Here is a 24,385-nt window from a genome sequence, read left to right as displayed (position 1 = left end):
CACTTACAAGAATTAAGTCTTTCTATAAAAAAGTACGGAATATTTGTATTAAATTGGTCCTGTCGTGATCATTAGCTAGATCAGTCAGTCAGGCATGAATCTTCATCGCCATCTAGTGGCCTTAAGAAGCATGAACACTTATGTATTAGGAGGTCTCTTCCCCAACCCCATGTACTTACTCCTCTGTCACGTTCTTGTTGTTGGCCTTGGCTTCATTAATCTTCTCCTGTCTTTTCTTGTCCATCTTCTTCTTCACGTCTTTCTTTTCCCTGTGGAGAAATAGGAGGATAGTGAAACAAATGGCCCATGAAATACATGCATACATGAGCTTCTTTTGTGTGTGTGTATTTGTTTCTGTGTGTATGTGTGTGTGTTTTTGTTTGTGTATGTGCTTTTGTTTGTGTGTGTGTTTGTGTGTGTGTGTGTTTGTGTATGTGCTTTTGTTTGTGTATGTGCTTTTGTTTGTGTGTGTGTGTGTTTGCGCGTGTGTGTGTCTGTGCACTTTTTTACTTGTCACAGATGTCTCTGATCTTCTTCAGCTGGACACTCTGACACTCCTCGGCTATGGCTGTCAACTTCTCCAACAGCTAGAGATCCACAGGAAAAAGGACACTGGTTATCCTATAGTTTGTCTGCCTCGTAGCATATGATAGCTGACTCATGCTTTCTGTTTAACTCAGGTATGACTTATCTGTTGACATTGGAGAATATAATTGGTCTGTCAGTATGGTTATATTCATCATGGATAAACTCTGACACCTCATCCACACAAACCGTACACAGATCAGGTACTACACTCAGTCTTTCCATCTCACAAAGCACTTGAGGAGCACTGGGAAATCTTTACACTGATCTAAGGTCAGCACAACAGGGTGATTTTGGCCATAAAGCCAAAAGTTGAGGGTTAAGAGTTGAGGGTTAATGCCGATTCAACACAAATAATACATCTACTGTATGTAGTTAGGTACGCTGGTCTCTAGTATAACTCTGGTTGAGGATATGGTTAGGTGTGTGTGTGTGTGTGTGTGTGTGTGTGTGTGTGTGTGTGTGTGTGTGTGTGTGTGAGCGTGCGTGCATGTACCATTTTGTTGTGTTCTTTCTTCTGGTACTTCTCACTGTAATACTGCTCCTGTCTCAGTGTGAGTAGCTGTTGTTGCTGCTTCTCCTTCAGCTCAGACAGTCTCTGACTGGACTCCTGGTCCAACACACACAGCTCCTGCTCCAGGGTCGACAGGGACTGCTCCGACCTGCTAAACACACACGTAGGGGTTGGTAATGTTCTTTAGTTGTGTCGTGATTGGGTAATGTTCTATAGTTACACCGTGATTGGCTCAGTGTTCTGTCACTCATGGGGACACTACGTCACCGCCAAATCTAAGGGTAGAGCTAGAAAATTCAAGTCCCTTGGGTGCTGCCATAGAGTTACATTAGAAGTGCCCATCCAAGAAGGTTCAAGGTCATTGGCCACAGATAAAATGATGTCTAATCACGTTATATCTACTGTAGCTTTGATTGGACTTATGTCCAATCAGCATCATACTTTCAAAATCGTATCTAGCAAGCTAGCAGTCATCATCATGAATCAAGTCGACAGTCTACTGGCAAATCCTTTTTAAATTAGGAGAAATTATAGATAAAACGTATCGGTACTCATCGGCCATTGGACATAAACATTACATCCAACTCGGGAACTTGGGCCTCTTTCTAGAGCTTCGACCTGAAGATCACTGACGTCATCATGACTCAACCTTGATTTTTTGGGGGAGTTTCCAGTTGTCTTGAAAGCACCATAAATCCAGAGAATGCCAGACTTTGATGATAAAGTTTGATGACAAAATTTGCACACAAAGGACCGCCGCGAAGCCTTCCTGTTCAAGTGAGCACAGCACAACAAGGTGAGTCCAAAAATGCTGCTGGATAAATTATGTAATTTTTATTTTTGGGATTTTATTTCACCTTTAACCAGGTAGGCCATTTAACCAGGTAGGCCAGCTGAGAACAAGTTCTCATTTACAACCGCTAACTGGCCAAGATAAAGCAAAGAGGTGGGACACAAACAACAATACAGAGTACGGAATTGTTTATGGAATAAACAAATGTAGTAGATTGCAACTCTGCCCCCTTTGGCAGTTCTATCTTGTCGGAAAATGTTATAGTTAGGGATGGAAATGTCAGGATTTCTGGTGGTCTTCCTAAGCCAGGATTCAGACAATTCAAATCAAGGTGTATTTGTCACATGCGCCGAATACAACAGGTGTAGACCTTACAGTGAAATGCTTACTTACAGGCTCTAACCAATGGTGCGAAAAAAGGTGTGTGTGTGTGTGGGTAAGTAAAGAAATAAAACAACAGTAAAAATACATTTGAAAAAAGAGTAGCAAGGCTACATACAGACACCTGTTAGTCAGGCTTATTGAGGTAGTATGTACATGTAGGTATCGTTAAAGTGACTATGCATATATGATGTACAGAGAGTAGCAGAAGCGTAAAAAGAGGGGTTGGCGGGTGGTGGGACACAATGCAGATAGCCCGATTAGCCAATGTGTGGGAGCACTGGTTGGTCGGGCCATTTAGGTAGTATGTACATGAATGTATAGTTAAAGTGACTATGCATATAAGATAAACAGAGAGTAGCTGCTGCGTAAAAGAGGGGTTGGGGGCACACAATGCAAATAGTCCAGGTTAACCATTTGGTTACCTGTTCAGGAGTCTTTTGGCTTGGGGGTAAAAAACTGTTGAGAAGCCTTTTTGTCCTAGACTTTGCACTCCGGTACCGCTTGCCATGCGGTAGTAGAGAGAACAGTCTATGACTGGGGTGGCTGGGGTCCTCTGACACCGCCTGGTGTAGAGGTCCTGGATGGCAGGCAGCTTTGCCCCAGTGATGTACTGGGCCGTACACACTACCCTCTGAAGTGCCTTGCGGTCGGAGGCCGAGCAATTGCCGTACCAGGCAGTGATGCAACCGGTCAGGATGCTCTCGATGTTACAGCTGTAGAACCTTTTGAGGATCTCAGGACCCATGCTAAATCTTTTTAGTTTCCTGAGGGGGAATAGGCTTTGTAGTGCCCTCTTCACGACTGCCTTGGTGTGTTTGGACCAATCTAGTTTGTTGTTGATGTGGACACCAAGGAATTTGAAGCTCTCAACCTGCTCCACTACAGCCCCGTCGATGACAATGGGGACATGCTTGGTGCTCCTTTTCACAATCATCTCCTTAGTCTTGGTTACGTTGAGGGATAGGTTGTTATTTTGTTACCACCCGGCCAGGTCTCTGACTTCCAACCTAAAGGCTGTCTCGTCGTTGTCGGTGATCAGGCCTACCACTGTCAGCAAACTTAATGATGGTTTTGGAGTCATGCCTGGCCATGCAGTTGTGGGTGAACAGGGAGTACAGGAGGGGACTGAGCACGCACCCCTGGGGAGCTCCAGTGCGGCAGATCAGTGTTGCAGATGTGTTGCTACCTACCCTCACCACCTGGGGGTGGCCTGTCAGGAAGTCCAGGATCCAGTTGCAGAGGGAGGTGTTTAGTCCCAGGATCCTTAGCTTGGTGATAAGCTTTGAGGGTACTATGGTGTTGAACGCTGAGCTGTCGTCAATGAACAGTATTCTCACATAGGTGTTCCTTTTGTCCAGGTGGGAAAGGGCAGTGTGGAGTGCATCATCTGTGGATCTGTTTGGGCGGTATGCAAATTTGAGTGGGTCTAGGGTTTCTGGGATAATGGTGTTGATGTGAACCAATACCAGCCAATCAAAAGGACTTCACGGCTACGGACGTGAGTGCTACGGGCCTGTAGTCATTTAGGCAGGTTGCCTTTGTGTTCTTGGGCACAGGGACTAAGGTGGTCTGCTTGAAGCATGTTAGTATTACAGACTCGATCAGGGACATGTTGAAAATGTCAGTGAAGACACCTGCCAGTTGGTCAGCACATGCCCAGAGCACACGTCCTGGTAATCCGTCTGGCCCCGCAGTCTTGTATATGTTGACCTGTTTAAAGGTCTTACTCACGTCGGCTACGGAGAGCTTGATCACACAGTCATCCAGAACAGCAGATGCTCTCATGCATGCCTCAGTGTTGCTTACCTCGAAGCGAGCATAGACGTGATTTAGCTCATCTGGTAGGCTTGTGTCACTGGGCAGCTCGCGGCTGTGCTTCCCTTTGTAGTCTGTAATAGTTTGCAAGCCCTGTCACATCCGATGAGCGTAAGAGCCGGTGTAGTATGATTCAATCTTAACCGTGTATTGACGCTCTGCCTGTTTGATGGTTCATCGCAGGGCATAGCGGGATTTCTTGTAAGCTTCCGGGTTAGAGTCCCGAACCTTGAAAGCGGCAGCTCTATCCTTTAGTTCAGTGCGAAAGTGGCCTGTAATCCATGGCTTCTGGTTGGGGTATGTACGTACAGTCACTGTGGGGACAACGTCCTCAATGCACTTATTGATAAAGCCAGTGACTGATGTGGTGTATTCCTCAATGTCATCGGAAGAATCCCGGAACATGTTCCAGTCTGTGATAGCAAAGCAGTCCTGTAGTTTAGCATCTGCTTCATCTGACCATTTTTTTTATAGACCGAGTCACTGGACACGGCTAGGACATCCGGGTTGGCAGAGTGTGCTGAGGCAGCGAATAAAACAAAAATGGGGAGGAGGCTTCTAATGTTAACATGCATGAAACCAAGGCTTTTACGTTTACAGAAGTCAACAAATGAGAGTGCCTGGGGAATGGGAGTGATGCTGGGCGCTGCAGGGCCTGGATGAACCTTTACATCACCAGAGGAACAGAGGAGGAGTAGGATAAGGGTACAGCTAAAGTCTATAAGAACTGGTTGTCTAGTGCATTCAGAACAGAGAGTAAAAGGAACAGGTTTCTGGGCGAGGAAGAATAGATTCAAGGCATAATGTACAGACAAGGGTATGGTAGGATGTGAATACAATGGAGGTAAACCTAGTGACAATGAGAGAGGTTTTGTCTCTTGAGACACCATTTAAACCTGGTGAGGTCACCGCATGTGTGGGAGGTGAAACAAAAGGGCTAGCTAAGGCATATTGAGAAGGGCTGGAGGCTCTACAGTGAAATAATACAATAATCACTAACCAGAACAGCAATGGACAAGATATATTGACATTAGGGAGATACATGCGTAGCCGAGTGATCATAGGGACCAGTGGGAGGCTAGGCGAGCTGGAGACATGGTGATTCAGACAGCTAGCGGGTTGGGGCTAGCAGGCTAGTAGAAGGGCCTTAGGGGGGACGTCACGGTGGAAGAAGTCTGTTGTTTGTTGCCCCCTCGGACGGTTACGTCGGCAGGATAGTCGTGGTGGATTGGCAGGGATCCGTGTAGGCAGTAAAAGGGTCCAAGCAAAATAGGTATTGTTGCTCAAGAAATTGGCTGATGGTCCTCTTCAGCTAACAGTCCGATATGCTCTAGGCAGCTAGCGGGCCGCGGATGGGCCTTCAGGGAACGTCGCAACGGAGCAGCCTGTTGAAACACCTTGGACGGATTACGTCGGTAGACCAGTCGTGGTGGAATCGGCGGGGCGCCGTGTCGGCAGTAAAGGGGTCCAGGCCAATTGGCAAAATATGTATTGTAACCCAAGGAGTGGCTGATGGACCAGGGAGATATGTATCTAAGAAAGTAATACTCAGTGTGTGTTGTGTAGTAAGATGATTGTGGACTTCAGGAAACAGCAGAGGGAACACCCCCCTATCCACATCGATGGAACAGTAGTGGAGAGGGTAGCAAGTTTTAAGTTCCTCGGCATACACATCACAGACAAACTGAATTGGTCCACTCACACAGACAGCATTGTGAAGAAGGCGCAGCAGCGCCTCTTCAACCTCAGGAGGCTGAAGAAATTCGGCTTGTCACCAAAGCACTCACAAACTTCTACAGATGCACAATCGAGAGCATCCTGGCGGGCTGTATCACCGCCTGGTACGGCAACTGCTCCGTCCTCAACCGTAAGGCTCTCCAGAGGGTAGTGAGGTCTGCACAACGCATAACCGGGGGCAAACTACCTGCCCTCCAGGACACCTACACCACCCGATGTCACAGGAAGGCCATAAAGATCATCAAGGACATCAACCACCCGAGCCACTGCCTGTTCACCCCGCTATCATCCAGAAGGCGAGGTCAGTACAGGTGCATCAAAGCTGGGACCGAGAGACTGAAAAACAGCTTCTATCTCAAGGCCATCAGACTGTTAAACAGCCACCACTAACATTGAGTGGCTGCTGCCAACACACTGACACTGACTCAACTCCTGCCACTTTAATAATGGGAATTGATGGGAAATTATGTAAATATATCACTAGCCACTTTAAACAATGCTACCTTATATAATGTTACTTACCCTACATTATTCATCTCATATGCATACGTATATACTGTACTCTATATCATCGACTGTATCCTTATGTAATACATGTATCACTAGCCACTTTAACTATGCCACTTTGTTTACATACTCATCTCATATGTATATACTGTATCTTGCCTATGCTGCTCTGTACCATCACTCATTCATATATCCTTATGTACATATTCTTTATCCCCTTACACTGTGTACAAGACAGTAGTTTTGGAATGCATTGTCGGAACTAGAAGCACAAGCATTTCGCTACACTCGCATTAACATCTGCTAACCATGTGTATGTGACAAATACAATTTGATTCGATTTTTAGTAGCCCTAATAATTTGGTCCCTTTCCCCCTCTTAATTTCGCCTACTGTTCTGACTTGCTGGTGCAAATGTATCCATTTGCCTGTTTTAGAGAAATGTCATCATCGAATATTGTAAGAGCTTTCATTGTCTGCTTATATGCCCCCTTTATTTATCCTATGGTTTTGACTTGGTGTACAGCGAGAATACTGTAAGAACGGCACATGTTCTGAGTCCTAGCTCGCTCATTAATGTCTTAATCGAAATGACAGATTGCCTCTTACCCACTTGTCCTCCCCTTATGCCATAATTTGTACATCTCAATAGTTATTAAAAACCACATTTGTTTAAGCAAGTCAGCCATATCAGCTATGTTTTTTTAAAGGCAATAAATTAGGTTGAATTAATTGTTTCGCTGCCAGACAAGGCGTAGCAGTGGTAAGGTGTTGGGACTTCTGTTGGGAGAGTTTGTGGGCACCGTTTGTCACCGTTATAGTGCAATAAATCTATTGTTTAGTGTTGTGTTGTGTAGTAGCTTTGCTGGCATGGATTATTTTTTGGTTTTGCCAAAAATCCTTTGGTTTATCCTAAAATCGCCACTGGTGAGAGGAATAGAGGGATACAGAAAGAAGGGCAGGGAGGAGGACAAAAAAGGAAGAGAAGAAGAGCAGGGAGGACTAAGAGGAGGAGAAGAGTAGCAGAGGAGGACAAAAAGGAGGAGAAGAAGAGCAGGGAGGAGGACTAAGAGGAGGAGAAGAGTAGCGGAGGAGGACTAAGAGGAGGAGAAGAAGAGTAGCGGAGGAGGACTAAGAGGAGGAGAAGAAGAGCAGGGCTACCTACCTTTTCTTACCATCACGTTTGTGACTCTTCTGCAGCGCGGAGGTCCTGCGCTGGTGCTGGTTTTGCAGCTCTGCAGCCCTGGCCGTGTGCTCCTTGATCAGCTCGCTGGTCTTACGGTGGTGTTTCCTTACCAACTCCTTCATCTCTTTATACTGCTTCCTCTGCTCCCTCACAAAGCCCTTCTGCTGCTTCAACTCCTCTACTGTCTGGGCCTCCATCTCTGGAGGAAGGAGGGATGGAAAGAAGAGAGAGAGAGAGAGAGAGAGAGAAAAAAAGTGTTTTGATCTTCCTGTCAGTTTTTGTTTCTTTACATACAGGGTGCACAATTCTGTGATGTTGCAGATTGGTGTAATGCCAGTACAGATAGACAAATGACCACTTAGCTTGTTACTGAGTCTTACATGTGAGAACACTCTGAATTGACATGTTCACTTAGCTTGTTACTGAGTCTTACTTAATTGGTCTACATGGACAAGTTCTGGTTCGGAAAGATATCAGTTTGTCTCTGTGAATGGTTTGTCCTCTGACAAATAAACTGTAAATTTCGGTGCTCCTCAAGGTTCCGTTTTAGGACCACTATTTTTTTACTATATATTTTACCTCTTGGGGATGTCATTCGAAAACATAATATTAACTTTCATTGCTATGCGGATGACACACAGCTGTACATTTCAATGAAACATGGTGAAGCCCCAAAATTGCCCTCGCTAGAAGCCTGTGTTTCAAACATAAGGAAGTGGATGGCTGCAAACGTTCTACTTTTAAACTCGGACAAAACAGAGATGCTTGTTCTAGGTCCCAAGAAAGAAAGATATCTTCTGTTGAATCTGACAATTAATCTTGATGGTTGTACAGTCATCTCAAATAAAACTGTGAAGGACCTCGGTGTTACTCTGGAACCTGATCTCTCTTTTGACGAACATATCAAGACTGTTTCAAGGACAGCTTTTTTCCATCTACGTAACATTGCAAAAATGATGCAGAAAAATTCATCCATGCTTTTGTCACTTCTAGGTTAGACTACTGCAATGCTCTACTTTCCGGCTACCCGGATAAAGCACTAAATAAACTTCAGTTAGTGATAAATACGGCTGCTAGAATCCTGACTAGAACCAAAATATTTGATCATATTACTCCAGTGCTAGCCTCCCTACACTGGCTTCCTGTTAAGGCAAGGGCTGATTTCAAGGTTTTACTGCTAACCTACAAAGCATTACATGGGCTTGCTCCTACCTATCTTTCTGATTTGGTACTGCCGTACATACCAACACGTACGCTACGGTCACAAGACGCAGGCCTCCTAATTGTCCCTAGAATTTCTAAGCAAACAGCTGGAGGCAGGGCTTTCTCATATAGAGCTCCATTTTTATGGAATGGTCTGCCTACTCATGTGAGAGACGCAGACTCGGTCTCAACCTTTAAGTCTTTACTGAAGACTCATCTCTTCAGTAGGTCATATGATTGAGTGTAGTCTGGCCCAGGAGTGTGAAGGTGAACGGAAAGGCTCTGGAGCAACGAACCGCTATTGCTGTCTCTGCCTGGCCGGTTCCCCTCTCTCCACTGGGATTCTGTGCCTCTAACCCTATTACAGGGGCTGAGTCACTGGCTTACTGGTGCTCTTCCTTGCCGTCCCTAGGAAGGGTGCATCGCTTGAGTGGGTTGAGTCACTGATCTTCCTGTCTGGGTTGGCGCCCCCTTTGGGTTGTGCCATGGCGAAGATCCTTGTGGGCTGTACTCAGCGTTGTCTCAGGATGGTAAGTTGGTGGTTGAAGATATCCCTCTAGTGATGTGGGGGCTGTGCTTTGGAAAAGTGGGTGGGGTTATATCCTTCCTGTTTGGCCCTGTCCGGGGGTATCATCGGATGGGGCAACAGTGTCTCCGGACCCCTCCTGTCTCAGCCTCCAGTATTTATGCTGCAGTAGTTTATGTGTCGGGGGGCTAGGGTCAGTTTGTTATATCTGGAGTACTTCTCCTGTCTTATCCGGTGTCCTGTGTGAATTTAAGTATGCTCTTTCTAATTCTCTCTTTTTCTCTTTCTTTCTCTCTCTCGGAGGACCTGAGCCCTAGGACCATGCCTCAGGACTACCTGGCATGATGACTGCTTGCTGTCCCCAGTCCACCTGGCCGTGCTGCTGCTCCAGTTTCAACTTTTCTGCCTACAGCTATGGAACCCTGACCTGTTCACCGGACATGCTACCTGTCCCAGACCTGCTGTTTTCAACTCTCTAAAGACAGCAGGAACGGTAGAGGTACTCTTAATGATCGGCTATGAAAAGCCAACTGACATTTACTCCTGAGGTGCTGACTTGTTGCACCCTCGACAACTACTGTGATTATTATTATTTGACCACGCTGGTCATTTATGAACATTTGAACATCTTGGCCATGTTCTGTTATAATCTCCACCCGGCACAGCCAGAAGAGGACTGGCCACCCATCATAGCCTGGTTCCTCTCTAGGTTTCTTCCTCGGTTTAGGCCTTTCTAGGGAGCTTTTCCTAGCCACCATGCTTCTACACCTGCATTGCTTGCTGTTTGGGTTTTAGGCTGGGCTTCTGTACAGCACTTGCTGATGTAATACATTCATTTGATTTGATTACTCTAGTCTTACCTGTGAGAACACTCTGAATGACGTCCTCAGTCTTCACTGCAATTTTCACTGAACCTGATGAACAATATAGACTTGTTAGTGCGGGTTTTGGCAGGTTGTATCTGGCAACCCAAGTGGGTGGTAAATGTGTTGTGGAATGCCAAATGTAAGTTAACTGGTTGCCATATCGGAGTCACAGTCATGATAAACTACATGGCAAAAAATATGTGGACACCCCTTCAAATGAGTGGATTTGACTATTTCAGCCACACCCGTTGCTGACAGGTGTATAAAATCGAGCACTCAGCCATGCAAGCTCCATAGACAAACATTGGCAGTAGAATGGCCTTACTGAAGAGCTGAAACAACAAGTCAGTTCATCAAATTCCTGCCCTGCCCCAGCTGGTCAACTGTAAGTGTTGTTATTGTGAAGTGGAAACGTCTAGGAGCAACAATGGCTTAGCCGCGAAGTGGTAGGCCACACAAGTTCACAGAACGGAACCGGCGAGTGCTGAAGCCCGTATCGCTTAAAAATCGTCTGTCCTTGGTTACAATAATCACTGCAGAGTTCCAAACCGCCACTGGAAGCAACCTCAGCACAAGAACTGTTCCTCGGGAGCTTCATAAAATGGCTTTCCATGGCAAAGCAGCCGCACACAAGCCTAAGATCACCATGTGCAATGCCAAGCATCAGCTGGAGTGGTGGTCGATACAGAAATTATTTGTCGAGATTGGTTTGGAAAAACATAACTGGCCTGCACAGAGCCCTGATCTCAACCCCATCAAACAACTTTGGAATTAATTGCAACACCGGCTGCGAGCCAGGTCTAATCGCTTAACACCAGTGCCCAACCTCACTAATGCTCGTGGTTGAATGGAAGCAAGTCCCCGCAGCAATGTTCCAACATCAAGTGGAAAGCCTTCCCAGAAGAGTGGAGGCTGTTTTCGCAGCAAAGGGGGACCAACTCCATATTAATGCCCATGATTTTGGAATGAGATGTTCGACGGGCAGATGTCCACATTCTTTTGGTCATGTAGTGTTTGTTTGTTTGTTTTTTCCTCATGAAGCGCTTTGAGATTTCTATTATGAAAAGCGCTATAGAAGTTTAATAAATTATTATTATTATTATTACTCCAAGTTCAAGTGGAGATTTGACCTCTACCTGTGGGCTGTGGCTGGTGGCTGACCAGGCTGGGGGGTTTGGAGGAGATGATGGGGGCGTGGCTGACCCCGTTCTCTGCTGGCAAGGTCACCCGGGGGTCAGGCTCCATTGGGTCATCACCAGCCGCCTCCACCTAACAATCAAATACATTGACAGCGCAACTGATAAGGTGCCTTTATGAGGCATTTTTCACTGAGCCTCAAAAAACTTTATCAGGTCCACACAGTACTGGTCATATTGACTTATCACATCATCTGACTAGAGTGTCAGCGTCTGCCCAATGTACTGTACAGCTGAAGTCGGAAGTTTCACAATTCCTGACATTTATCCTAGTAAAACATCTCTGTTTTAGGTCAGTTAAGATCACCACTTTATTTTAAGAATGCGAAATGTCAGAATAATAGCAGAGAGAATGATTTATTTCAGATTTTATTTATTTCATCACATTCCCAGTGGTTCAGAAGTTTACATACACTCAGTTAGTATTTGGTAGCATTGCCTTGAAATTGTTTAACTTGGGTCAAACGTTTTGGGTAGCCTTCCACAAGCTTCCCACAATAAGTTGGGTGAATTTTGGCCCATTCCTCCTGACAGAGCTGGTGTAACTGAATCAGGTTTGTAGGCCTCCTTGCTCACGCATGCTTTTTCAGTTCTGCCCACAAATCTTTTATAGGATTAAGGGCAGGGCTTTGTGATGGCCATTCCAATACCTTGACTTTGTGGTCCTTAAGCCACTTTGCCACAACTTTGGAAGTATGCTTGGGGTCATTGTCCATTTGGAAGACCCATTTCCGACGTCACCGGTCTTCTAGCCATCGCCGCTCCATTTTTTCATTGTTCTATTTGTTTTGTCTTGTTCCCTGTACACCTGGTTTACATTCCCTAATTACACTGCATATATATATTCCTCTGTTCCCCCCATGTCTTTATGTGGAATTGTTTTTTTTTTGTGTTTATTGTATCGCGCCTGTCTGTTTTTTTCACCCTGGGCATTGCCTGTACTCTATTGGGGAAATTGTGGTGAAACTTATGGTTGTATTCTTGATGGTATTTTGCGCTTGTCACTTTTGCTGGTTGGCAGAGTTGTAGCTGTTTGCGCCCGTCTGTTATTGCTCTTGGCAAATAAAGTCTCTGCTCTCCTGCACTTGCCTCGAATGACCAGCAGCGAAAACCCTGACATGGTTGGGATGGTGTTCTTCGGCTTGCAAGCCTCCCCCTTTTTCCTCCAAACATAACGATGGTCATTATAGCCAAACAGTTCTATTTTTGTTTCATCATACCAGAGGACATTTATCCAAAAAGTACGATATTTGTCCCCATGTGGAGTTACAAACCGTAGTCTGGCTTTTTTTATGGGGGTTTTGGAGCAGTGACTTCTTCCTTGCTGAGCGGCCTTTCAGGTTATGTCGATATAGGACTTGTTTTACTGTGGATAAAGATACTTTTGTACCTGTTTTCTCCAGCATCTTCACAAGGTCCTTTGATGTTGTTCTGGGATTGATTTGCACTTTTCGCACCAAAGTACGTTCATCTCTAGGAGACAGAACGTGTCTCCTTCCTGAGCGGTATGACAGCTGTGTGGTCCCATGGTGTTTATACTAGCGTACTATTGTTTGTACAGATGAACGTGGTAACTTCAGGCGTTTGGAAATTGCTCCCAAAGATGAACCAGACTTGTGGAGGCCTACAATTTTTTTTCTGAGGTCTTGGCTGATTTCTTTTGATTGTCCCAAAAGAAAAGAGGCACTGAGTTTGAAGGTAGGCCTTGAAATACATCCACAGGTACACCGCCAATTGACTCAAATTATGTCAATTAGCCTATCAGAAACTTCTAAAGACATGGCATCATTTTCTGGAATTTTCCAAGCTTTTTAAAGGCACAGTCAATTTAGTGTATGTAAACTTCTGACCCACTGGAATTGTGATACAGTGAATTATAAGTGAAATAATCTGTCTGTAAACAATTGTTGGAAAAATTACTTGTGTCATGCACAAAGTAGGTGTCCTAACAGACTTGCCAGAACTATAGTTTTTTTATTTTATTTTACCTTTATTTAACTAGGCAAGTCAGTTAAGAACAAATTCTTATTTTCCATGACGGCCTAGGAACAGTGGGTTAACTGCCTGTTCAGGGGCAGAACGACAGATTTGTACCTTGTCAGCTCGGGGGTTTGAACTTGCAACCTTGTGGTTACTAGTCCAACGCTCTAACCACTAGGCTACCCTGCCGCCCCGGCAGGAGTGTGGAGTGGTTGAACAACAAGTTTTAATGACTCCAACCTAAGTGTATGTAAACTTCTGACTTCAACTGTATGTCACATTACAACCCAACACATACATGGTTCTGCTCAATGTTTTTGCCGCCTATGCAATGAGATGAGAGTAGAACCATACGATTCCATGACTCAAATATACGACACCACAATCAACACACCACACACACAGAGCATACGTGCAGCCTGTTGGAAACCTTGTAGACATAGCTGTGGTACCCCACTCTCAGCATGGCTCAGACCAACGTCACACTGACAACACTCTCTAAAGTTTCACTAACATTTAGCCAATGTTCTTACGTTGTCTCAAAGGTCTCCTAACGCTCTCTACTACTTTCTCCAAACGTTTCCTCTAGGTTCTCCCAACGTTCTCTCTAGGTTCTCTTCAACCTTGACTTGTTTTAGTACTTGGCGTGTATTTCTTTCAAATATTATTCCAATAAACCACCTGTTACTGAGTCGTCCCTCCCTGAACTGGTTCTGTTTTCCTCTGCTCTCCTCTTCTATCTAATGGGAAACATGTTAACATTGCCAAAGCAACTGAAGTAGATCATAAACAAAAGAGAAATAAACAATGAAAAAATTAACAGTAAACATTACACTCACAGAAGTTCCATAAGAATAAAGACATTTCAAATGTCCTATTGTGTATATATACAGTGTTGTAACGATGTGCAAATGGTTATCGTACAAAAGGGAAAATAAACAAACATAAATATGGGTTGTATTTACAATGGTGTTTGTTCTTCACTAGCTGCTCTTTTCTTGTGGCAACAGGTCACAACTCTTGCTGCTGTTATGGCACACTGTGGTATTTCACCCAGTAGATATGGGAGTGTATCAAAATTGGGTTTGTTTTTGAATTCTTTGTGAATCTGTGTCATCTGAGGGAAATATGTGTCTCTAATATGGTCATACATTTGGCAGGAGGTTAAGAAGTGCAGCTCAGTTTCCACCTCATTTTGTTGGTAGTGTGCACATAGCCTGTCTTCTCTTGAGAGCCAACGGCAGCCTTTCTCAATAGCAAAGCTATGCTCACTGAGTCTGTACATAGTCAAAGCTTTCCTTAAGCTTGGGTCAGTTACAGTGGTCAGGTATTCTGCCACTGTGTACTCTCTGTATAGGGCCAAATAGCATTCTAGTTTGCTCAGTTTTTTTGTTAATTCTTTCCAATGTGTCAAATAATACTATTTTAGTTGTTTCATGATTTGGTTTAATCTCCCTCTGTCTCTGAACCTCCAGTGGAAAGACAACTAACTCACTAGGCGACCGTTGCCATGGTGTCGGCATGTACAAGCTCTCCATTGACTGTCCCTGTGGGTAATAAGCTCAACCCATCCACCGTCCCTCACCTCATAACCCTCACCACGCAATTCCTAACCCCTGGTCAATAGCTCTAACTCAATCATCTCTTCACAAAGCGACAGACCTCAGTTCCTAACCCCTGGTCAATAGCTCTAAACCAAAGAGAGGACTACTGGGAGATGCTCATTGATCTGTTACAGGTCGATTAGTGTGGACACACACACACACACACACACACACACTCCCGCACGCACGCAAGCACACACGCATGCACGCACGCACACGCAAGCACACACACAAACACACACAAATACAAAAACACACACACCTCTCTGCTGTCCTCTTCCTCTGCCCCCTCCTCCAAAGTGAGAGCTGCCAGTTGATTGGCTCTCTGCTCCATCAGGTTGACGTAACGGATGGGATTGGACAATGCCTCGATGACATCTGAGAAAGAGATCAGAGTGAGGGAGGGGACAGAATGTATCATAGATGATGTTATGTAAGCCCGTGGAAACATCAACATGGTAGAACTCTATGGTTAGTTACTGTATATACCAGTATTCTGTAAGGTATGTCAACCACTGTACCTGCAAATGTATCAGGGACATAGTCCTTGACCTCTACATAGACAAACAGAGCAGGGAGGGTCAGAGCCTGGTTCTTCTCATTCCTCAGACCAATGTAGTGATAACCTGGAACACACACACATGGGTCGTGATCAGAAGTTCAAGGACTGCTTACACAGTATCACTCAAGCAGAACAATAGACCAGAATAGTAGTCAGTCAGGCTAACAGGCTGTAAGCCTCACCTGGGCGGATGGCATTCACAGGAATGATGCGATGGCCAATGAACTTCCCTCCATCTTCAAACACAGATATCCTCATCGAGGCCAGAGTGGGCAGTACCACCTGCGGAATGACAGACACACACACACACAAACACACACGCACCCATGTAAGAAAGGAGACACTTTGATAACGACAGCCTCCTCCTCCTAGATAATGTTGACAGATTACCCTGGGAGGTCTGGATTTTTTTTATTATTAAGAACTACAAATCCCATAACACTTTGCTCTATGATGTTTTAAACAGTAATTTACACACATAATTCAATAGAACATTATGTACATCTATAGGTGTGCATTCTTGAAGATCAAGGTCTCCTCCTCCCAGATAATGTTGACAGCATTCGGTGATCTTAAAGAACTACAAATCCCATAACAGTCGGCGCTACATTGTGGTTTACCTTCTTGAGGACAAAGGCCTCCTCCTCCCAGACAGGGTTGACAGCGTTGCCCTGAGACGTCTTGGTCTTAAAACCCTTCCTTCTGGTGTCCACCGGCAGACCAAACATGTCTATCTCCACATACGTCCCCACCTTCTTATCAGTCAGGAACTGGCCTGAGATGATCTGGAGAGAGATAGATGAAGATATTAAGTGAGCGTTGTAATGTCCGTGCACACATACACAAGCATGCACACATACACACACACACGCATACATACTAATACACATGTACGCAAGCACGCACACACACACACACACACACACACACACACACACACACACACACACACACACACACACACACACACGCACCCACACACACAGATACACACCTTAACAGACAATGTGTTGGCTACGATGCCGTCCACAGTGCTCTCAGCGAAGGGATCAAAGTGTTTGTCTGGTCGTCTCATGAACTCTGGTTTCAGCCTGTAACCACACTTTCCATTGTACTCATACATACCCAGGTTCAACATCATGGACAGGTCTAGGGGGTAGAGAGAGGGAGAGGGGGAGAGAGAGAGATAGAGAAAGGGGGAGAGAGATGTTAAGGGAAAGAGAGAGAGAGGGCAGAGAGAGAGAGAGGGATAAATATACAGAGGGAGGGAGAAAGAAAGGTAAAGGGAGAGAGAGAGGGAGAAAGAGAGGGAGAGAGAGAGGGAGAGAGAGAGGGAGAAAGAGAGGGAGAAAGAGAGGGAGAGAGAGAGGGAGAAAGAGAGGGAGAGAGAGGGAGAAAGAGAGGGAGAGAGAGAGGGAGAAAGAGAGGGAGAAAGAGAGGGAGAGAGAGGGAGAAAGAAAGAAAGGTAAAGGGAGAGAGGGAGAAAGAGAGGCAGAGAGAGAGAGAGAAAGAGAGAGAGCGGGAGAAAGAGAGGGAGAGAGAGAGGGAGAAATAAAGGTAAAGGGAGAGAGAGAGGGAGAAAGAGAGGGAGAAATAAAGGTAAAGGGAGAGAGAGTGAGAAAGAGAGGGAGAGAGAGAGGGAGAAAGAAAGAAAGAAAGGTAAAGGGAGAGAGGGAGAAAGAAAGGAAGAAAGAGAGGGAGAAAGAGAGGGAGAGAGAGAGGGAGAGAGAGAGCGGGATAAAGAGAGGGAGAGAGGGAGAAAGAAAGGGAGAGAGAGAGGGAGAAAGAGAGGGAGGGAGAGAGAGAGGGAGAAAGAGAGGGAGAGAGAGCGGGAGAAAGAGAGGGAGAAAGAAAGAAAGGTAAAGGGAGAGAGGGAGAAAGAGAGGGAGAAAGAGAGGGAGAGAGAGAGGGAGAAAGAGAGGGAGAGAGAGCGGCAAAAAGAGAGGGAGAGAGAGAGGGAGAAAGAAAGAAAGGTAAAGGGAGAGAGGGAGAAAGAGAGGGAGAGAGAGAGGGAGAGAGAGAGAGAGAGAAAGAGAGGGAGAGAGAGAGAGAGAGGGAGAGAGAGAGCGGGAGAAAGAGAGGGAGAGAGAGCGGGAGAAAGAGAGGGAGAGAGAGAGGGAGAAAGAAAGAAAGGTAAAGGGAGAGAGGGCGAAAGAGAGGGAGAGAGAGAGGGAGAAAGAGAGGGAGAGAGAGCGGGAGAAAGAAAGGTAAAGGGAGAGAGAGAGGGAGAAAGAGAGGGAGAAAGAAAGGTAAAGAGAGGGAGAAAGAAAGGTAAAGGGAGAGAGAGAGGGAGAAAGAGAGGGAGAAAGAGAGGGAGAGAGAGGGAGAAAGAAAGAAAGGTAAAGGGAGAGAGGGAGAAAGAGAGGGAGAGAGAGAGGGAGAAAGAGAGGGAGAAAGAAAGGTAAAGGGAGAGAGAGGGAGAAAGAGAGGGAGAGAGAGAGAGGGAGAAAGAGAGGGAGGGAGAGAGGGAGAAAGAGAGGGAGAGAGAGCGGGAGAAAGAGAGGGAGAAAGAAAGAAAGGTAAAGGGAGAGAGGGAGAAAGAGAGGGAGAAAGAGAGGGAGAGAGAGAGGGAGAAAGAGAGGGAGAGAGAGTGGCAGAAAGAGAGGGAGAGAGAGAGGGAGAAAGAAAGAAAGGTAAAGGGAGAGAGAGAGGGAGAAAGAGAGGGAGAAAGAGAGGGAGAAAGAAAGGTAAAGGGAGAGATGGAGAAAGAGAGGGAGAGAGAGAGAGGGAGAGAGAGAGGGAGAAAGAGAGGGAGAGAGAGAGGGAGAGAGGGAGAGAGGGAGAAAGAGAGGGAGAGAGAGAGGGAGAAAGAAAGGTAAAGGGAGAGAGGGAGAGAGAGAGGGAGAGAGAGAGGGAGAAAGAAAGGTAAAGGGAGAGGGGAGAAAGAGAGAGAGAGAGAGAGAGAGAGGGAGAAAAAGATAGGGAGACAGGGATATAGATACAGAGGGAGTGAGTGAGAAAATGAGGGAAAGGGAGAGGGAGAGGGAGAGGGAGAGTGAAAGACAGAAAAGGGGGAGATAGGGGGATGGAGAGGGAGAGGGGAGAGAGAAGAGAGAGTGAGGGGAGAGAGAGATGAAGGGAGAGAGACACAAATGAAATAAAATGTTGTTAGACCCATGCGCCAAATACAACAGGTCACCTTACAGTGAAATGCTTACAGTCCTTACGAGCCCTTAACCAACAATGCAGTTAAAAAATATATAATAATAATATATATATATAAATTAATAAGAAATAAAAGTAAAGTGATTAAAGAGCAGCAGTAAAATAACAATAGCGAGACTATATATTTGGGGGGTACCGGTACAGAGTCAATGTGCGGGGGCACCAGTTAGTCGAGGTAATTGAGGTAATATGTAGGTAGAGTTATTAAAGTGACTATGCATAGATGATAACAACAGAGATTAGCAGCAGTGTAAAAGAGGGAGGGGGGGCAATGCAAATAGTCTGGGAAGCCATTTGACTAGATGTTCAGGAGTCTTATGGCTTGGGGGTAGAAGCTGTTTAGAAGCCTCTTGGACCTAGACTAGGCACTTCGGTACCACTTGCCGTGTGGAAGGGAGGGAGAGGAAAGAGAAAGGGAGGGGAGATAGAGCTGGAGGGGAGATAGAGATGGAGGGAGGGAGGAAGAGAGGGAGAGGAAAGAGAAAGGGAGGAGAGATAGAGATGGAGGGGAGATAGAGATGGAGGGAGGAAGAGAGGGAGAGGAAAGAGAAAGGGAGGAGAGATAGAGATGGAGGGGAGATAGAGATGGAGGGAGGGAGGAAGAGAGGGAGAGGAAAGAGAAAGGGAGGAGAGATAGAGATGGAGGGGAGATAGAGATGGAGGGAGGAAGAGAGGGAGAGGAAAGAGAAAGGGAGGAGAGATAGAGACGGAGGGAGGAAGAGAGGGAGAGGAAAGAGAAAGGGAGGAGAGAGATGGAGGGGAGATAGAGATGGAGGGAGGGAGGAAGAGAGGGAGAGGAAAGAGAAAGGGAGGGGAGATAGAGATGGAGGGGAGATAGAGATGGAGGGAGGAAGAGAGGGAGAGGAAAGAGAAAGGGAGGGGAGATAGAGATGGAGGGAGGAAGGAAGAGAGGGAGAGGAAAGAGAAAGGGAGGGGAGATAGAGATGGGGGGAATAGATACAGAGGGAGGGAGGAAGAGTGGGAGAGGAAAGAGAAAGGTTGTGGAGATAGAGATGGAGGGGAGATAGATACAGAGGGAGGGAGGAAGAGAGGGAGAGGAAAGGGAGGGGGAGAGAGAGAGAGCGTGGGATGGATTGACGGAGGGATGGGGGGAGGGAGGGAGCGGGAAAGAGAGAGGGAGATGAGAAGAAGGGAGAGAGGTGTTAGAAAGATACAGAGGTACACATAGCCCTTCCCATACTCAGGTTCAATGATGTAAACAGCTCTGAGAGATATATATCACCTTAATAAAATAGTGTGTGTGTGTGTTGATGTAGGTCTTACCTATGGTCTGGAAGTTCAGGGCCACCAGTTGACAGCCTGCATTCCAGAAGAGCTGAGGGTTATAGTTGGAGGAGTCTACTCTGGTGCCTTTAGGGTAGATACGACTCAGCTGCAGCTTGTTATACCTGAACACGCTCCGTTAAGGACAGGACACCTTGGGCCTCATTATCAACCATACATTCATTTCTCACAAAATGTTGGCGTACGTGGAGATTCTAGGATTTGGGTGCGCAAGAACACATATGCGTGTTTTCATTGATAGATCAGAGCCATACTATATTTCTAAGCTCGTGAACGAGTGTTACAATCCAGCCTGCAATATGCACTCCATCACCTTTTATGGGAACAAAAACACTGTCATTTGCAGTATGATTTGAAGATGTTGGAACTGGGCCATGACAGTTTGATCACATTTCTGCACAGGTGTGGGCAGAATGTTTTCATCTTTTTCAGCTACTTTTTTAAACTAAAAATGCATGCCATCTATAGCGAGTGCTAAACACTGCCAGCGCATTCTGTAAGATTGATTTATTGTCTATTGAACGATACAAAAGTAAATGCTGCCTACAGCCTGCAATTCTCTGCAAAATATGAATTGTTGTTCAATATCTTGTTTATCAATGAATGATTGTCTCCTTTAACAGGTTACTATGTCCAGCTCCTATTGAACAGTAATACTGTAGTCTACCCATACTGACATGGGCTACAAGTCTATTTACTGTTGAGCATATTTGGCTAGTGAATGAGTAATGGATAAATAGTAGCCTAACATTTGTTGTGTAGCTGGAATACCTCAGTCAGTTGATCAACCACTAGAAGTTGAGCGTACGCATGGTCTGAGATTTGCGCGTGTACATACACTTCAAGTTCAAAATGAAAAAAGACTAACCTTTTGATAAATGAGGCTCCTGGACTTAACCAGGTGATTTACAAGTTCACCTTGCTTTTGGTGTACATTTTCACTCGAAACTGTTTCAACAAATGGAACAATTTGAACAGACATTTGAAGTAAATATTCCACGGAGAGTGGGGAAGGATACTCAACAAACTCCACAGGTGACTTAGTGAGCTGCTCCAAGGCTTTGGTCTCCACAAACGATGACATCTGATAGCTCCGATTGATCTCTGGAACAACAGCAATTGATTGATTGATAAATTCATTTAAAAAATGGCATAATTTTAAACAGCACATCTGTGAGAACAGAACAACTCATTTGAGTTGGTGTGTATTCAAACTGAGAAAAAATGTGGTTCACAATCACAGTAAATATTTAAGTGTGCTCTAAACAGGTGTTGAGTTGTGGTCACGAGTGATGGTCCTACTTTTGGAGGCCTCGAAGGAGTTAAATTTGACTGGCTGGACATAACTGACCAGGTTGGACATCTCCTCTGTGGCAAACGCCTCGCTGCCCGCTGTACCCTGGAGGAGGAACACACAACAGTCAGAAAGAGAATCCTCCTCTCTCCTCCTCTCCTCCTTGTTTGACTATTGAAACATAGCCCGAGAAGTAAGTGTGTTTCTGAATCTCCACTAGGGGGCAGCCTAAGAACAGCATACATGTAACAAGAGACCTGATGGCGCAGGAGCAAGAATGAAGATGTACCTCATCCATGGACCCCTTTTTACAGTCATCGTCATCATCATCCTCATCGTCACTCTCTGCCTCAACTTCACCTGAAAGACAAACGCAGGTTTAAGTTAGCTTCTCAGACTACATGCTGGTGATGACTGAATGCTGTATGGTCAGAGAGCAAGCCCCAGGGTTAGACTTATGAAGGGGGTGGATGGAGCAGGAAGCCCCAGGGTTAGACTTATGAAGGGGGTGGATGGAGCAGGAAGCCCCAGGGTTAGACTTATGAAGGGGGTGGATGGAGCAGCAAGCCCCAGGGTTAGACTTATGAAGGGGGTGGATGGAGCAGGAAGCCCCAGGGTTAGACTTATGAAGGGGGTGGATGGAGCAGGAAGCCCCAGGGTTAGACTTATGAAGGGGGTGGATGGAGCAGGAAGCCCCAGGGTTAGACTTATGAAGGGGGTGGATGGAGCAGCAAGCCCCAGGATTAGACTTATGAAGGGGGTGGATGGAGCAGGAAGCCCCAGGGTTAGACTTATTAAGGGGGTGGATGGAGCAGCAAGCCCCAGGGTTAGACTTATGAAGGGGGTGGATGGAGCAGCAAGCCCCAGGGTTAGACTTATGAAGGGGGTGGATGGAGCAGGAAGCCCCAGGGTTAGACTTATGAACGGGGTGGATGGAGCAGGAAGCCCCAGGGTTAGACTTATGAAGGGGGTGGATGGAGCAGCAAGCCCCAGGGTTAGACTTATTAAGGGGGTGGATGGAGCAGCAAGCCCCAGGGTTAGACGTATGAAGGGGGTGGATGGAGCAGGAAGCCCCAGGGTTAGACTTATGAAGGGGGTGGATGGAGCAGCAAGCCCCAGGGTTAGACTTATGAAGGGGGTGGATGGAGCAGCAAGCCCCAGGGTTAGACGTATGAAGGGGGTGGATGGAGCAGGAAGCCCCAGGGTTAGACTTATGAAGGGGGTGGATGGAGCAGCAAGCCCCAGGGTTAGACTTATGAAGGGGGTGGATGGAGCAGGAAGCCCCAGGGTTAGACTTATGAAGGGGGTGGATGGAGCAGCATGCCCCAGGGTTAGACTTATGAAGGGGGTGGATGGAGCAGGAAGCCCCAGGGTTAGACTTATGAAGGGGGTGGATGGAGCAGCAAGCCCCAGGGTTAGACTTATGAAGGGGGTGGATGGAGCAGCAAGCCCCAGGGTTAGACGTATGAAGGGGGTGGATGGAGCAGGAAGCCCCAGGGTTAGACTTATGAAGGGGGTGGATGGAGCAGCAAGCCCCAGGGTTAGACTTATGAACGGGGTGGATGGAGCAGCAAGCCCCAGGGTTAGACTTATGAAGGGGGTGGATGGAGCAGCAAGCCCCAGGGTTAGACTTATGAAGGGGGTGGATGGAGCAGGAAGCCCCAGGGTTGTACTTATGAAGGGGGTGGATGGAGCAGGAAGCCCCAGGGTTAGACTTATGAAGGGGGTGGATGGAGCAGCAAGCCCCAGGGTTAGACTTATGAAGGGGGTGGATGGAGCAGCAAGCCCCAGGGTTAGACTTATGAAGGGGGTGGATGGAGCAGCAAGCCCCAGGGTTAGACTTATGAACGGGGTGGATGGAGCAGCAAGCCCCAGGGTTAGACTTATGAAGGGGGTGGATGGAGCAGCAAGCCCCAGGGTTAGACTTATGAAGGGGGTGGATGGAGCAGGAAGCCCCAGGGTTAGACTTATGAAGGCGGTGGATGGAGCAGCAAGCCCCAGGGTTAGACTTATGAAGGGGGTGGATGGAGCAGGAAGCCCCAGGGTTAGACTTATGAAGGGGGTGGATGGAGCAGGAAGCAATAGGGAAATAGATCCACCAAGCTTTTCAGTGGGGTTACTGTAGGGCCACTTAGGGAAAAGGGGGGTGTAGGAAAAGGAATTAAGGGAAGGAGCTAGAGAAAGGGAATAAGGGAAGGAAGAAACTAAGGAAGTGACTAGATTTTAGAACTAGGGCTACTAAGGGTTGTTCTAGGACCAGGTAAAGGAGGAGTGTCTGATGAGGTATTTCTATGTATTATGGATCCCCATTGGTTCCTGCCAAGGCAGTAGCTACTCTTCTTAGGGTCCAGCAAAATTAAGGCAGTTATATCCAATTAAAAACATTACATTACCTTTCACAACAGATTTCATAACACATTAAGTGTGTGCCCTTTAGGTGTGTCTATGCCTGTGTGTGTGACTCTTCACAGTCCCTGCTGTTCCATAAGGTGTATTTTTATCTGTTTTTTAAATCACATTTTACTGCTTGCATCAGTTACTTGATGTGGAATAGAATTCCATGTATAGACCAAGGGTATGGCTTGGAAAAGGCTATAAAGACACACCTGACACCCAAACCATATTTTGCTTCAGAATTTATAAAAATGAGGTTAGAGTCAGGTTCAGTTTTCAGTTTTGGCTTGTTGGTTTAAGAGTAGCTGTGTCCTTATAGTCTTTCCCATATGGCTCACCAATGGACTTCCTTCCCTGTGATCTGAGGCTGAGCCCAGCGACTTCTATTGGCTGGGAGGACTCGGTCATCTCCAGGTTGGTCGACCCTGGTGGACAGCAAACAATCAATAACCATTATGTGATACTGTATATGCAGTGGAGGCTGGTGTCACTTTTAAATCGGAGGATGGACTCATTGTAATGGAATGGATGGAACAGTTTCAAACACAGAGGAATCCATTTCCATTCCTGCCATTACAATGAGCCTGTTCCGAGATATTTCCCTTCACCAGTCTCTGCGAAATGCTTCAGAGATCAAGATGGACTGCTGTCGCGCAGGATGAAATGTGTCTGTGACTCTACCAGCAGGGGGCAGTGTGTACCTATATTTAACGAGGCAAGTCAATTAAGAAGTTGTTATTTACGATGACAGCCTAGGAACAGTGGGTTAA

At 46.2% G+C, this 24,385-nt stretch overlaps 1 protein-coding gene across 5 annotated transcripts in view; it reads right to left on the bottom strand.

Annotated features, from left to right (window-relative positions):
* LOC110521072 (1-phosphatidylinositol 4,5-bisphosphate phosphodiesterase beta-1) overlaps nt 1-24,385 on the bottom strand; it is a 235,687-nt gene that overhangs the window by 27,253 nt on the left and 184,049 nt on the right. For 2 of the 5 annotated variants that reach the window (XM_036976055.1, XM_036976058.1), the window contains exons 15-30: nt 23,954-24,040; nt 21,511-21,581; nt 21,230-21,326; nt 20,947-21,031; nt 19,907-20,031; nt 16,452-16,606; nt 16,078-16,242; nt 15,640-15,739; nt 15,417-15,521; nt 15,158-15,273; nt 11,252-11,384; nt 10,110-10,163; nt 7,500-7,719; nt 1,082-1,250; nt 511-587; nt 180-269 (exon numbers count right to left, since the gene is read on the bottom strand). In XM_036976055.1, the coding sequence (XP_036831950.1) occupies nt 180-269; nt 511-587; nt 1,082-1,250; nt 7,500-7,719; nt 10,110-10,163; nt 11,252-11,384; nt 15,158-15,273; nt 15,417-15,521; nt 15,640-15,739; nt 16,078-16,242; nt 16,452-16,606; nt 19,907-20,031; nt 20,947-21,031; nt 21,230-21,326; nt 21,511-21,581; nt 23,954-24,040 (1,849 nt within the window). The remainder of the gene's footprint in view (nt 1-179; nt 270-510; nt 588-1,081; nt 1,251-7,499; nt 7,720-10,109; nt 10,164-11,251; nt 11,385-15,157; nt 15,274-15,416; nt 15,522-15,639; nt 15,740-16,077; nt 16,243-16,451; nt 16,607-19,906; nt 20,032-20,946; nt 21,032-21,229; nt 21,327-21,510; nt 21,582-23,953; nt 24,041-24,385) is intronic. The other 3 variants (XM_036976056.1, XM_036976057.1, XM_036976059.1) reach the window with 3 other exon arrangements.

The sequence above is a fragment of the Oncorhynchus mykiss genome, chromosome 4 (assembly GCF_013265735.2).
Source record: "Oncorhynchus mykiss isolate Arlee chromosome 4, USDA_OmykA_1.1, whole genome shotgun sequence".
In the NCBI taxonomy this organism is placed as follows: Eukaryota; Metazoa; Chordata; class Actinopteri; order Salmoniformes; family Salmonidae; genus Oncorhynchus; species Oncorhynchus mykiss.
Note: the sequence above shows the minus strand (reverse complement) of the source record. Positions and strands in the feature narration are given on the sequence as shown.